General features: G+C 44.1%; 1 protein-coding gene across 1 annotated transcript in view; it reads left to right on the top strand.

Annotated features, from left to right (window-relative positions):
- The window catches only part of SNCG (synuclein gamma), a 32,267-nt gene extending 17,671 nt beyond the window's left edge, over positions 1-14,596 (top strand). The window contains exons 4-5 of the mRNA XM_019497064.2: positions 11,669-11,755; positions 14,106-14,596. Coding sequence (XP_019352609.1) covers positions 11,669-11,755; positions 14,106-14,126 — 108 coding nt within the window. The 3' untranslated portion in view covers positions 14,127-14,596. The remainder of the gene's footprint in view (positions 1-11,668; positions 11,756-14,105) is intronic.
- The last annotated feature ends 482 nt before the right edge of the window (positions 14,597-15,078 follow it).

Genomic DNA, 15,078 nt, shown 5'->3' with positions numbered 1-15,078 from the left:
GCTTGCAAGGGAGTGGCTTGGAACTAATGTCGAAGAGCACTGTTCATGCTTCACTGCCTGAAAACATTAGCTCCATGGTGAACAAATTCTCTCTATATCTTCTGCAAGTTTGTATACCCTTTATTGGTTATAGTAGGCCAAGTTATTATCAGTTTCTCTAATTATATAGCTTTAAAGAAAGAAATCCTGCTTTCCAGAGAATTTGCAGTCTTTCCCCCAGTAACAGTATATCACAATCATAAAACTAAATCTGTTATTCAGGGCTGTAGCAACTCCTGTTACGATTTTTTGTACACCAACATTTTCTCCAATCTCATTTTCTCAAATACCTTGTTGTATGTGAGCTCTGTAGCCAAAGCAAAACTTAGCACAATTGAGGTTAATCTAAAAAGTCATTAATTTATTTTGTTTAACCTTGTAAACCTGTATCTTAATTTTTTAAGAAAGAAACTTCAAATTTGTGTCATTTAAATCAAAATCTACTAAATAGGACTACTTCCACTATGGTCACATTCTAATTTTATGTGTTATCCACTATGAATATTTGAACATTTGACTGTTTTTTGAATTTTCTATAGACTTTATAAATTTTGCCAAAAGGTCTGGTCCAACATAAAATCTCCATTTCCAGGACAGCTATCTGCCATGATTTGTAAGCTTTGTCACCTGAATCATTCTTCTGTCTCCCCCTAATACTGTATTATCTTGTATTTCACTTACTATCATGTATGTACCCTTTCAATAATTTCAATAAAATATAATCTCCCTCTAGTAAAAGAAAAAAAATCCATACTATTTTTCCTTCTGAATGCTATCTAAAAGACTTAGGAAATTCCCAAACAAATAAAATTTTGTTTAGATATATTTAAGATTATCATTAGTGATATGGTGATGATTACGTTAAACTAGTTTTACTAGACTGTTGTTAAAAGTAAAGCCTGTAAATTAAAACTTAAAGCTAAAACTGAAAGGAACCGTTTTGCAATTCAGCAGTTCACTTATAATATCAATTCTGACCAGTTACCATATAACCAAGCTACAACAACGGTACCAAGTCGCTCCTATGGACCACAAATCATTGCCTCACTTTACAAACAAATCCAAAACACATCATCACATTTGAGGTCAAAACCCAAACACATGCTCTTCCCCAATTTAACCTTCCACTCCTTCATAACAACAATTGCTTGCCTTTCTTTATATATTTGGGGGTGGCAGGTATGAGTATCTCCATACATCTGGGCAGGCTCATGAAACAACATATTCACAGAGGCATCCTCTCACAGAAAGACAGACATTAACATTCTTTCAGCCACAAGTCATTCTGTAAAATATTGGCTAGGCACCTCCAGAACTTCATTTCTCTGTCTCATAACGAGACACTAAAGCCTCACATAAAAGAATTATATTGTTCTCCTGATGAATATGCAAATTCAATAGTTTAACTACAGTACATACTTCTATAGTAATCATCATCATAATATCTCAAAATATTCTCTCTATATATATAATGTGTGTCTTACAGTATCTACAGATAGTACATATCTTACATAACTTAAAATATACTATATAGAGAGATACTATATATAGAGAGAAAGAGAGTATATAAAATATACTATATATATATATATATATATATATATATAATTATGAAATAATTAACTAATCATATGCCTATTCTGAACATGATATGGGGTAAGATTAAGATTAAGTTTTGGATTGTAAAATTTTTGTCTGGATGTCTCACATTTCTCTATAATAACATTGCTTACCTATAAAATCATTCTTTGAGTGTTATGTTCATGAAAGTTTACCAAAAATAGTAAATTATACTATATTCCTGAAAGATTAGTTATAATACATGATAACAAAATACTGTATTATTAACAGATAATGCCATCATCAACTTTTACAAAGAATATTGTCCCATGGTGTTTGGTTAAGCTATTTATCAGTAGGAACAGGAGCAATTATAACTAGTTTTTGCCAGCTTTTGGTTTAGAGAGAAAAAGTAGTTATATCTGATAGTTTTCAAGTAAAGAAATATGTCTCACATTCCAGTCACTTTCTTGAGTACTTTTCCCATTGAATATATGCAATGGAAATTTTGCCAAATAAGTGTTGGAGTGCCTCCCCTGAAATTAATCTTCCACAAGAAAGATATATTCAGTTGTGGCAACTGAAAATTCCCATTTGTTATTTGTAGATTATTTGCAAAATAAAAAAGGGGAAGAAATGCTTTGTATCTTGCTAACAAATGATTCTATAGTGCAGGATGCCGTTTAGTGATACTGCAGTACTATCACTGGGGCTAATGGGAATGTTCATGCTGAGGGCTACAGGATTTAGGGCCTGAACTGCTGACCGTATGCTGGAACAGTGGTGGGGCCAACCTTTCTGACAAGAGTGTCCCACTCTTTCTAAACCACATCCCAGGATACATACCTGATAGATTTTGCATCCTGGGGCACTGGAATGGAGGTTTAGGGGCTCACATCCAGCCCTGTAGAGCAGAGCAGAAGCAGGTTGCTGGTGCAAGAGAGGTGTCACTAGGAAAAGCCAGGTTAACACCTTTCCTGGCTCCACACCACCACAGTTTTATATGGCAAATGAGGGTTCAAATCCCTGAATTCAATAGCAGCTGCAGAACCAGGGAAAGCCTCTAATCTAGTGGCTGTCTTTACTGAGTACCTGAGGCTGACATGCTACACACAGAAGCTGACCATGCCATTTGTGTCACAAGTTCTGTAGGTTGGCCACTCCTGTGTTTGCAGGTACTGTGCACCCTCAAATCCCATTGACTTTAGAGGGATTTCAGAAAGCTCAGCATTTCATCTTATTTGGGTCAATAATGAAAAGGACCATACAACTAACAGGAAATTCTAACTACGTATGAGACATAGGATAGAGATTTTTGCCACTTTGCTCTCCAATGGACATTAACTTATTAACATCCAAAAAGACATGTGCAAATCTAATCTTAAACACACATTCTGAGAATTTAAGAATCTTCAGTAGGTACTGCTTGAAAATCCATGTTCCTCCAAGGAGTTAAAAAGCAGCTCCTCTTATCTGATGTGAATTGACTAAAAGAATTTGACTCTAAAATGTCACACCTACCACTCAAGTCACCATGAGAAAGCAGAAATCTTTTGTGCCTTCATTATTTTACTCATAGCAGACCTCTTTGCTATATGGTGTGGAGGCTAACACAATGAAATCTGTTCCATAAAACATTAAGTGCAAAACAAACACTAACCTTACTAGCCAAATAAGTGCCATGTATAAAAAGCAAAGATTAAAATGAAAGAGACAAAGCCTGCACTAAAATGTAAACAGGCATTGCATTATTAATCCTGAGATACAGGGAAACACAAAGGCAAAACCTCTCTTTTTGCACAGTGATTTAATTAGTTAATATGCTTCCTGGTGATGCATGAAAAAATCGATTACTTTACCAGTCAGAATGAAATGTAAATGATACTGACAGCACTGAAATGATTAATTTCAACATTTTTCTTGTATGTTGTTGGGCTAATCCACAAAGGGAAGGACGGGGGGAACAGAATGTACAATCTCCCCAACTTCCCTTGGGGAAATACATCAGAATGACCTATCAAAAGTTGTGTTAATGTTTATGGAGAGCATCCCCAATGCTGTAAAGTGCTCATCATCTTCTGGGGATGAGGGGAGATCCTGGAGCAAGTCTTTGCATCTTGACTTGGTTGGAGTTCAGCTGCCATAAAACCTAATATATAGACATATAAGACCAATAGAAAAATAGAGAAGGCAATGTACAGATGTAACATTTCAGCCTTGTGGAAAGCCTCCGTTTATTTTGAGAGAGAATATCGTATAACAAAATAGGATATAAAAAATAACATATGTATACAAATGCACACGAATACACAAAATGAAGGAAAAACAATATTAGAAGTAAAACTGAGGACTAAGAGTGGGGAGATCCCTATTGTTTATTAGGGCTCTGCAAAATTTCACTGGCTGTTTTGTTTTGATGCTGTTTTGACTCATTTCAAGCTCGAAGCAGTGAAATCAAGATGAAATGAAGGGCTTCAAAACAGCCTCAAAACAAAACGAGGGCAACTGAAACATTTCAAAAGTTTTGAAACATTTCGATTTTCATAGCTGAAGCTGGGCTTGCCTGCAGGGAAACAGAAAGTAAGAAAAGGGAGGTGGAACGGGGGGGAGGCGGGGGGGGGGGGGGGGGGAAGGACTGCTCTGACATTGACTGTGTAGCTGGCCAGTGACTGTGATCCTTCCCTGAGGTCCCTTCCAATCCCAGTGATTTGGGGGAGGGATGGAAAAACAGCATAAAAAGCAGCATTGTTTGAACTGAGCTGCTTTCTGCCTTGGGGTCAGTTACTGCCAGAAGCTCAGCAGTGTCAGAGAACAAAGGCTAGCATTCATTTCCTGCTTGCTAGCATAGCAAGTGGGATTCAGCAATACCTTTTGCTTTCTTTTTATAGCCTTTTATTTTATTATTATATTCATTGATTGATTCATCCTTTCAATTTATTCCTGCCCCAAAATGCTCTTTTAGTTTAGTCTACTGCAGGGGTCGGCAACCTCTGGCACACATGCTGAGCATGGCACGTGGAGCCATTTTGCTTGGCACACCACGGCCATCCCCAGCTCCAGGTAGCTGCTGCCAGCAATGGAGCCCAGGCTGCTCCCAGCAGGGCTTGCAGCATCCCAGCTGCCTGCTGGGAGCAGCCCAGGCTCCTGGCTGGCAGCAGCTCCCCAGAGCCGGGAGGCTTCAAACAGCTGTGCCAGGCTCTGGGCTCCAGCATCAGCTCCACACCGGCCCATGCACTCACGTGTCAGAGCAGGTGGTGAGGGAGGGACCTGAGGCAGCACAGCCCCGGTCTCTACCCCGCTCCCGGCACGGAGGTGATAGCAGGGTTCTGGAGCCCAAGGCAGCTGTTTGTAGCCAGCCCAGGCTCTGGGCAGCTGCAGCAAGCAGCGGGCAGGCTGCAAACAGCTGTGCTGGGCTTCACAGCTCTGCCATCAGCTCCATGCTGGTGGTGACTGCATGCACACCTTGGGGCGGGCTGCGCTGCCCTGCTGTCCACCCCAAGGTTCCCGTGCCTGGGTGCGTGCAAGGGTGCAGAGCTAATGCTGGAGCCTGGAGCCCGGCACAGCTGTTTGGAGCCTCCCAGCTCTGGAGAGGTGCTGCCAGCCAAGAGCCCAGGCTGTTCCCAGCAGGCAGCTGGGATGCTGTAAGCCCTGCTGGGAGCATCCCGGGCTCCAGCAGCTACCCAGAGCCAGGGTAGCTGCTGGCAGCCACAGAGCCCAGGCTGGGGAGCTTTGGGTGAGGGGCAAGGGGCAGTAGGGCTGAGAGGGAGGGGCTTTGGGTGGGGGGCACAGGGTGGCAGGGCTGGGGGTTAGGGGCTTTGGGTGGGGGGCAAGGGGCACAAGCAGGGCATCCTGCCATGTACCCCTGGTTCTCATTTTTTTTTTTTCTGCCATGCCAGCACTCTGGCACCTTCTGAGGTGGAACAATGGCCATAAGTTGACTGAGAGTAGATATCAGGAGACACTACTTCACTGTCAGGGCAGCTAGGAGCTGGAACCAACTTCCAAGGAAAGTGGTGCTTGCCCCTACCCTGGGGGTCTTCAAAAAGAGGCTAGACAGCCACCTATCTGGTGTCATTTGACCCCAGCATCCTTTCCTGCCCATGGCAGGGGGTTGGACTAGACGATCTGCTTAGGTTCCTTCTGACTCTAGCAACTATGAAACTATGAAACTATGAGGTAGGCATTGTGGTGTTTTTCAGCACTCCAGTCAAAAAATATTGCCTACCCCGGTCTACTGTGATTCTTTTCAAATCTGTGCTTTCTCTCTCAGTGTGCATTTTATTCATTGTGCAGGGAAGTACAGAATTATTATATTGCATATTATAATATAGAATTTATATAGGAAAACATACATATATACATATTTTTATTTTATTTATTACATAAATACACACATACAAACATACATACATTACATAAATACACATACATACAATTATCTTATCTACATATATTACATACATCAGATAGATATCATTACAGAAGAAGAGAAAGATTTTCCAGCACACCAAGGCAAAGACAAGACACTGTGAAACACACCGTGAAGCATGCTGGAAAGGCAGTTGGCAAGCCTTCATGGAGGGGCAGAAGAGGGGATAGAGGGAGAGCTGTAAATTACCCCCCTTCCAAACTGAAACACAGCCTTTTTGCTACAACAAGCAGGCATGAGGTTTCCACTAGTTGTGCAGGCAGCAAAGAGAGGGGAGCAGTACCAGTGCCACTGCCTGTGCCTGAGTCTGCATCCCCTCCAAGAGCACCAGCCATAACCCCCTCCACCGCCACAATGACAACAAGCAGCAGCACCAGCATGACAGTCTCCTCTACCCCCATTTCACTTCCCATGCTAAGCCTTCCAGTGCCAGAGAAAGAGCTGGAGCTGGAGCTGAGTGCCCTAGCAAGGGAAATTCAGGGGAAGGAGGCGGAATCATCTCAGATTGTGCTCCACACCCCTTAAGTTTCCCCTAGAGCCAGGTCTCCTTCCCCAGAAGGACTTCAGAGAAGGCTGAGGTAGAGGGTGTGGAGACAAGTGACTCAGCTAAGCCTGCTCCTCTTGTTGCTGTGCCTCTGCCTGCTGAGAAGGGGGAAACTGCAGCATCCACACATGCACCCACACCCCAGAAGTGAGTGGGTAGTGTGGTCTGGGATCATTTTGAGCTGGCAGATGATCCCACATATGCTATCTGCTTGCACTGCCAAGCAAAACCCAGCTGGGACAAGGGAACAAAACACATGAGCAAGCACCACAGGGATGCTGATGCATCTCTGTAGGCAACACCCCTTGCTCTTGCTCCTCCTTAACCTGGAACCAGTGGGAGCATGCCCAAAGGGAAGTCCCCGTCTCACTCCAAAGTCCCCATCCCCCCCAAAGCCGAGGCAGGCCATCCTGGAACAGTGGGGGAGAGGCGGACAGAAAGTGGGGAGCATTGCAAGGGCGAGAGAGATCATCCAGAGCATTGGGGAGATGCTTGCTGTGAATGGCCAGCCCTTTTCCTTAGTTGAGCAACCAGGGTTCAGGTGGCTCATGGTGCTTGTGGCCCCATCATCATACCAAGTGCCCACGCACACCACCTTCAGCAGGACAGTGGTGCCCTCTCTGTATGAGGCATGCAAGGAGTACTTGAGGGAGGAGCTGTGCAAGGCCTTACTCTTCACCTTGGACATCTGGAACAGCTGGGATGAAGATCATGCATACTTCTCCCTCACAGGGCACTGGTGTGACCAGTCAGGCCATTGGTGAGCTCTCCTTCAAGCCGAGGTAATGGATGAGTCCTACACGGCAACAGAGATCATGAGGGCCATAAACCGCTTGGTTCAGGGGTGGCTCGTTGGCCAGGGTGAGCTCACCTGCGGGTTCATGGTCACCAACAGCGGGGCCAATATGGTTAGGGTGGTCTGTGATGCCAATTTTGTTGGCATCCACTATGTGACACACAAGTTGTACCTCATTGTCAGGGACACCTTGGAGGGGGACAGGGCTTGTGGTGATGATGCCAGCGCCACCAGCAAAATCATTTCCAAATGCAGGAAGGTGGCAGGCTTCTTCCACCAGAGCATCAAGGAAGGCAAGATACTGCAGGACAAACAGGCAGAGCTGAACATCTCACAGCACAAAATCATGCAGGATGTGGAGACTCGGTGGAACTCCACATACCTGATGCTCAAGAGGCTAGTGGAGCAACAGAAGGCCATCCATGAGATGGCCTTGCTTGGGGAGATTGGGATCAGCAGCCCCCTTAACAGAGCTGAGTGGAATGCCATCTCCCAGATCTTGGTGGTCTTCAAGCCCTTCCTTGATGCCACTGAGACCCTCAGGGCTGGCAATGCACTCCTTAGCCAGGTGATCCCTATAGCGAGGAAACTTCAGAGCCAAATGGAGAGCTTCCAGGGGATCAATGTTCCTGGCTGGGGCAAGCCACTGTCACCAGATGTGCAGGCACTGGTGAGATGGCTGAAGGAGGGCAACAGGAAATGGCTTGGTCCCTTGCGATCCAGTACGGTCCCTGTACTGGCCGCCATGTGTGACCCGAGGGTGAAGGGGAGCGTATGTAGCAGCCAAAGCCCAAATCAGTGGATGGAGGTGCTGGTGAAGAGTCAGGGAGGCAGAACAGGAGAGGTGGGGGGATGTGGAAGAGGGGGATCCACTGTCCTATGCCAGCATGCCATCCATCAGCCCGTCTCCTTCTCCACCACAGGCGCTGCCAGTGTGGGCCAAGTATCTAATGATACTGCATCATGCAAAAAATGGAGTTCTTCAATTACTTGTCTTAGATTCTCTAAACTAAATGGGGCAAGGAATGGTAGAAAGGTGGCATTGGTCTGACCAAATTATTCAACTTGGGTGTTGGTGGTAGCAAGCTGGGTGGTGGTGGTAGCAAACAACAAAAGCCTGGCAAACAACAGGGCATAGCTTCCATGGTGAGATCCAGAGGCACCAGACCCTAACATGATGCAGGTAGCACTCAGGCCTGGTGGCTGCCTATGTCACTGAGGATGTGGAGCTGCTGCTGTGTGCCCCTTGGCCTACTGGGCAAGCCACAGCCAGATGTGGCCAGATCTGGCCACAGTTTCCCAGGAACACCTGTCCTGTTCACAAGCCAGTGTTCCAAGTGAGAGGGTGTCCAGCATTCCTGGTGATGTAGTAACACCCCACTGCACCTCCTTGGATCCTGGTTTGGTGGAGCAGCTGGTGTTCCTGAAGGTGAACCTCCCACTGCTGGGGTTCCTCAATTTTCGTGTGTAGATAGAGTGAATGCCACCCTCCTCACTCCATCCACACCTATTTCCTTTTTTCATTTTTTTCTAAAACCATTTAATGCCCGTCTCTCAGAGCTGGAGAGGGCACTCACTGCATCACCAGCCAACAAGGGAAGAACATATCCCTGCTGAGCTCCCATGCCAGGATGAACTTGGAGGTATGGGCTAGGGCTATGGGTAAGGAGGAGACCTCAGGTCTTGGGCATGATCACTAAAACTTCACTCTGTCAAAGTCGGGAGGCCTGGTGAGACTGCCAGTGGCATTGCAATCCCAGGATATGCCAGGACTGAGGATCCCCCTGGTGAAAGATGGGTAGGAGGTGCCATAACTTCCAGCCACCATGCATGCACACATCTTTGACAGGCCTGAGGCTTGCTGGTTGTAGTGGAGTTGTGAGGCTCCAGGCCAGCTCAGCTTAGCTGCCTGAGATGCCAGCTTTTGGGTTGAAAAACCCTTTGTCAGGGTGAGGAAGCACTTGCAGTTGGTGTGTGTGCTGTTCCTGAATGGAAGGAATAGTAAAGAAGCCAGAGGCTGGCATTCAGTGCAGGCAAGAAAACCAGTCAGTGAAAATGGAAATGGAGGTGGAGGGACAGGCTGCAGTTGCGGGGGGGGGGGGGGGGGAATCGGGGAAGTAGCAGTGCAGATAAAAGTGGAGAGGTACCTGGGGAGTCTGATGTCTGGCAGGTTGTAGTGTGTCAGAATTCCAATGTCTATATTTGTAATGGCTGTAAGTGTTGTAGGGCTTCCTACCACTGCCCTGAGCTCATCTGCCTATGGGTGGCAACAGGGTGGACCTTGGCTTTGGATTACCTGGTCTGCCAGGAAGTTGGTCTTATGTTTTTCTCACCTGCCATGACTTTGATGAAATATATTCCTAGGAGGCACTGCTTACAGTGATCCTGCCTAGTCTCAATCCCTGTTTCTTCTGTGGGGCTCCAACCCACCCCTTTACCCCAGCCTAGCCTCTCCAGATGGTACTCACAAAATCCTTCTGCAGCCAGGTTGCAGTGCTGCCTGTTGTGGTATTGTTTGGCCCTCTACCCCAGAGTGACCTTTGGGGGGACAGTGGCTGGTCTTGGCCTGTGCTCAAATTTCCAAAGAAAAGGCAAAAAGTCCCAAGGAAAACCCCAGCTATTTGCTACCACCACCACCCAGCTTGCTACCACCAACACCCAAGTTGAGTAATTTGGTCAGAGCAATGCCACCTTTCTACTATTCCTTGCCCCATTTAATTTAGAGAATCTAAGACAAGTAATTGAAGAACTCCATGTTTGCATGATGCAGTATCATTAGATCATCAAGCTTGTTCAGCAACCATGGATCAGTCTGATAATAGCAGTAATACTTCCGGCCAATAATGCCAGGCAGATTATGAGCAGAAGACACAGACATACTTTGTTTCCTATACGAGTAACATTGTTCTCACCAGGAGGGCATAAAAAATTATTCCTGAGATTGTCTTTCATATCAAATTAGGGAAGAAAAGATGATTTGAGAATAATTGGAGAAAACAGTAAGTGTTTGCATAGAAAGCACTGAAACATCACATAAGATTTTCGTACAGTACCAGCTCCAAAAGGCTTGCTCTGTGCAGCCCAGTCCGTTCCATACTTTATCAGCATAAAACAACATGGAAAGCATTTCTAGATAGACTAGTAGTTACCCTTCATGCACCTTGCAATGTGATGCATTAGAAAAGGAACATCAGGAACTTGTAAGGTTTAAGAGGAACTTCCCTAATGTTCTATGAAGTCTTACAAAAAACTAGAACTCTTGGTTCCAAAATGACCAAGAGTTCTAGTTTTTTTGTATGTCTTTTTGTCTCAGACCAACATGGCTACCAAGTACACCCCTGAACTATGAAGTCTTGGTTATTTTAATAGCCAGTTCTCTCCACATACAAATGTTTGCCCTTACAAATATACACACACAGTCAAAAAGGTGGGTGGATCATTTCCCTTCACGTAAGAGATTTAACTTTAGTTTCTTGGACATTTCATGCAAAATTGATGCAAGGCCCCTGAGGAAGGCTAGGTTGGGACCCTATACAACATGTTCATCAAGGGCAACTGAATCACAAGTTACTAGTGTATACAGTGACAGATGTAGTCATTTTCTTCCAACAGGAAGAAAAGGATCATATAACTACACATGTTCATCCAGCCATGAGTAATGTTTTTCCCCTTACCTCATAAATTCTAACTTTGTATACATGCTATGGCACATTTAAAATGGACTCTGACAGTAAGATAAGAAATGATAATACTTATACCTTCACCAAATACAGAGTTGCTTGTGATATGAATTTCTTCATATGAAGCCACTTGTATAATTTGAAAGTTCTTAACAGATGATCTTTCTCTTGAAAGGAGAGATTAGTATAAGACAGAAAAATATGGGAAGTCTATATGAATCTCTTTCAGGGAAAAATAAAATCAATTTTGTCATCCTAGGTTGCTTACATATAAACTTCCATTTTGGTGCAAGTGTGTTTTTTTTCACTTTAGATTAAATAATATGAGAATAGAAAAAATAAAGTTTATGTGTAAGAGAAAGGGAGTTTATTACTCACTCTTTAAGAACTTCCATCTCAAATCCCTTCCCAGGTCTACTGTCTAATAGACAAGAGTTCTTACACTTAAAGCTGGGATATACAGAAAATAACCAGAGCAGTATAAGCTATACATCAAACCTGATATTTTCCTTCTATGTGGAGGAATCCTGGGTTTCATTTCATAGGCTATTTGAAAAGGCTGTTTAAAATTAAGTGGATGATTCTCCAGTAAGGATCTATGCATTTTATACAACCTGCAGGAGGATTTGGCTCAGCCACAGCAGCCTGAACAACCAGCTGCTGCAGAAGAAGAGGCCCCTGAAGAAGCCATGGGGGCAAGTGGAAAGGTAAAGTGTTGATGTTATCCAGCTAACTCTAGAATCCTTCCATGGTTTCTGAGTATCTGCTGTTTTTATGTTCTGATGATGTTTTCCATTTCTTTTCTATACACAAGCGATTTTTGATCCTCTCTGCTCAGCAGTGAGACAAGTACTTCTACTTTCTTATGATGTGTTGATTTTAGTGGATTTTTTGCCATTTGCTTCATTAGGAGCATGTCTACATGTACCCATGACTGTGCAGTTGGTACTGTGTAGTCATTTTAGTACTTGCTTTAGCAAGTACTAAATGATTCTGCAGTACCCACTAGGACTGCACACGGGTTGTCTCCAGCCCTATGTCACTGTAACGACAAGCTATGGCAGCGTAGCTCATTGCTACAGCAATGTAGCGGCAGCATCACAGTTAGTGCTCACCAATGCTATGTTGCCATAGCAATGAGCTACATCACTGTAGCTCATCGATATGGTGATGTAGCATCTCATGTAGACACGCCTTAGGATTCAGATTAATTTATATATATATATATATATATATATATATACTATATATGTGTGTGTATGCATGTGTGCTATTGCTTAACAATTGCTGGTTTTTTTAATTGATCACTCTTTTATGTATATAACAGTTCATGTTCTCACATAGTTTTCACTGTCTACTGCAGAGGTGTAGCATGGAAAAAATGTGCCTCAAACAGCATCTCTTACCCTTCCTCTCTGCTTAAGTTCTCGCTTGCAGATATAGGAACAGCAGAAATCAGTGAGCTGGGTGGTGCTAGACATTCTGTGAATTATGTCTAGACTGGGAGGTTCTCTAGAAAGGCAGTGGATTTTGCTGCTACCAGCAAAGGGGTGAAGCATTCACCTCATTTTTTTGCTGCTGAAGACCATGTTTAGGGGGCAAAACAAAATGCTGAACTTGGCAGAAAAAAATGGGGGCAGCAAAAACTGCTGCTCTACAAAACTACAATTACTAGAGCTGTGCAAAGCTTTGGTCCCTGATTCAATTTGGCAGAGATTTGGCCTGATTCAGTGGCTGAATCTCTGAATCTGAATCAAATCAGAGGACACTTTAATCTCTCCAAATTGAATCAGAAAGCTTCAGAGATTGTTACATAGAGACAGCTTTAAATGTTTTTTCTACATACCTCTAGGTACCAGGTGGCTCATGAATGCTATGATGCTGGGGCAGATGGAGCGTCCCACAGAAGCATATGGGGCTCCCCAGCATGCTTAGCAGCAGATCTGGAAGTGGATCAGAAGCACTTCCGGTTCATTTCAGGGTCTTCTGGAGAGTGCACTGGGGCTCCCCCTGCAACCCCCTGGGTTGGTGACTGGTGCCTCCTGGGTCTGGGGGAGGGGGGCACCTGGGGTCCCCCCTTAGCCAATCACCAAGCCGTGGGGGCATGGGGGGCCCCCCACGCACTCCCCGGTAGACCCAGAAGTGGACCAGAAGTACTTCCGGTCCGCTTGCAGATTCACCACCAAGCACATGGCTCCCCCCCCCCACACACACACACTCCTGTGGGATGCTCCATCCACCCCGGCACCACAGCATTCACAAGCCGTGCTGGTACCTCAGGGAATGTAGAAAAACCTTTTAAAGCTGTGTCTATGTCCGAATTGCTGATTCTCTGAATTAACATCGAATCTTCAGATTTGGATTCGGCTGAATCGAATCAGGGACAGTGATCCGAATCAATGATGCATGCCCTACTCACCCCATGTTACACTGCTGGTCTAATGAAATAACTTTCCTCTGTCTGTCTGAGCCATAATTTAGAAGAGGGAATGCATATTAGATTTTTCTATACTAAAAACAAATACAGAAAAAAATAAACTAGTTTCAAAACACCAGGACACATTTTTAAATTCTGAAGGCCAATTTCATCTGGAGCAGGCAGGAAACTTCAACTGGCTGGTACAGAAATTTAGACAGGATAAAAGACTAAGTATGCCTTTTAGTTCTCATGTAAGCAAGAGACTAAAATGGTTTTGAACTAGGTGTACCTCTAGGTTGTAAAGTCTCCTGAAAAATATATCAGTGCATCTCAAATCTTACCTTCCAAATCCAGTTTTTATCCCCCATATCCATCTCAATGGTGTGATACACTACCCCCACACCCTAGCCTTGGGCTTCTCTGAAACTAATTTTCACCAGGTACTTGAGCTAGAATGGAAAAATATATGATTCTTAAGGCAAAAAGGTAGTTCCTTAACTGCCTGCACCACAGGCCCAACTCCTCAACTGGAATATTTATGTAGTTTTTATGTGGTGATCACCCCTGGGAATCTGCCCTTCCAATTATATAGATTCTGTTGAACAGATTAATAATTTTCTTGTCTTGCTTCTTCACAGGGTGAAAATGAAGGTAATTAAATAACTTCAGGACTTGTAGTATGAAAGTGAGAATTTCAGGAGTATACGTGGAAATGGTTGGAGACACCATTACAGGAAAATCACCCTGCCCATAGGCTACTTACATTCAACGCTATAGTCTTTCACTTGCCTCGCAAACATTTTATATATATATATATATATATATATATATACACACACACACACATACACACATGCATATATATGCATCAAACTCTTGATTGTATGTAAAGGGCAACTGTTTACTATGCTCTCTCTCTCTCTCTCTCTCTCTCTCTCTCATCACCTCCTTTGTGGCTTCCTTACCTTCCCACTGTAAATCTTTTGTCTGATTTGTTAGTAGAGAGTATATTGTGCTTGGAATCACTGGTCAACAACTCATGTGAATCTGCATCAGAACTGGAATTCCTAGGTATGATGGAAGTAATTTTTGTTTTTTTAATTACAAAATAAAAATGTGTTTGAACTAATTTTCACTTTGTTTTCTCTATCTATTCCTTTACAAATGCTGTTTTAAGCATCTAATAATCCCAAATTGAAATGTCAAGGTCCAAAACATATACGGGAGTGCACACTTGGCATTCTAAGGAGAATAATCCAGTCACCTGCTTCATGGGGCTACAATAAAATGTGGAGAGAAAGTTTAAAATTCTTAAACCAAAACTTCCTGGAAATGGGCAGGTTTAAGAGCCTGAATTAAGGGGAAAAGCCACCCTGAAATGAGAAAGGAACAAAGGTGTTGACAGTCTCAAGGATACATGAACAGTGTGTGGGGGGCCACGGCGGTGGCGGGAGCACAGTGGCAGTGGTGGGAGCACGACAGCAGTAAGTGGAGGAGCTCCTGAAAGATACTGCCAGCGCTGTTGGTGGTGGGGGGTGGGGATGGCGAGTGCCAACCAAGAGTCAGTGACCACCCACAGCCGCCGCTGGCAGCAAGATGCTGAGTACACAA

The sequence above is a fragment of the Alligator mississippiensis genome, chromosome 6, assembly GCF_030867095.1.
Source record: "Alligator mississippiensis isolate rAllMis1 chromosome 6, rAllMis1, whole genome shotgun sequence".
Classification (NCBI taxonomy): Eukaryota; Metazoa; Chordata; order Crocodylia; family Alligatoridae; genus Alligator; species Alligator mississippiensis.
Note: the sequence above shows the minus strand (reverse complement) of the source record. Positions and strands in the feature narration are given on the sequence as shown.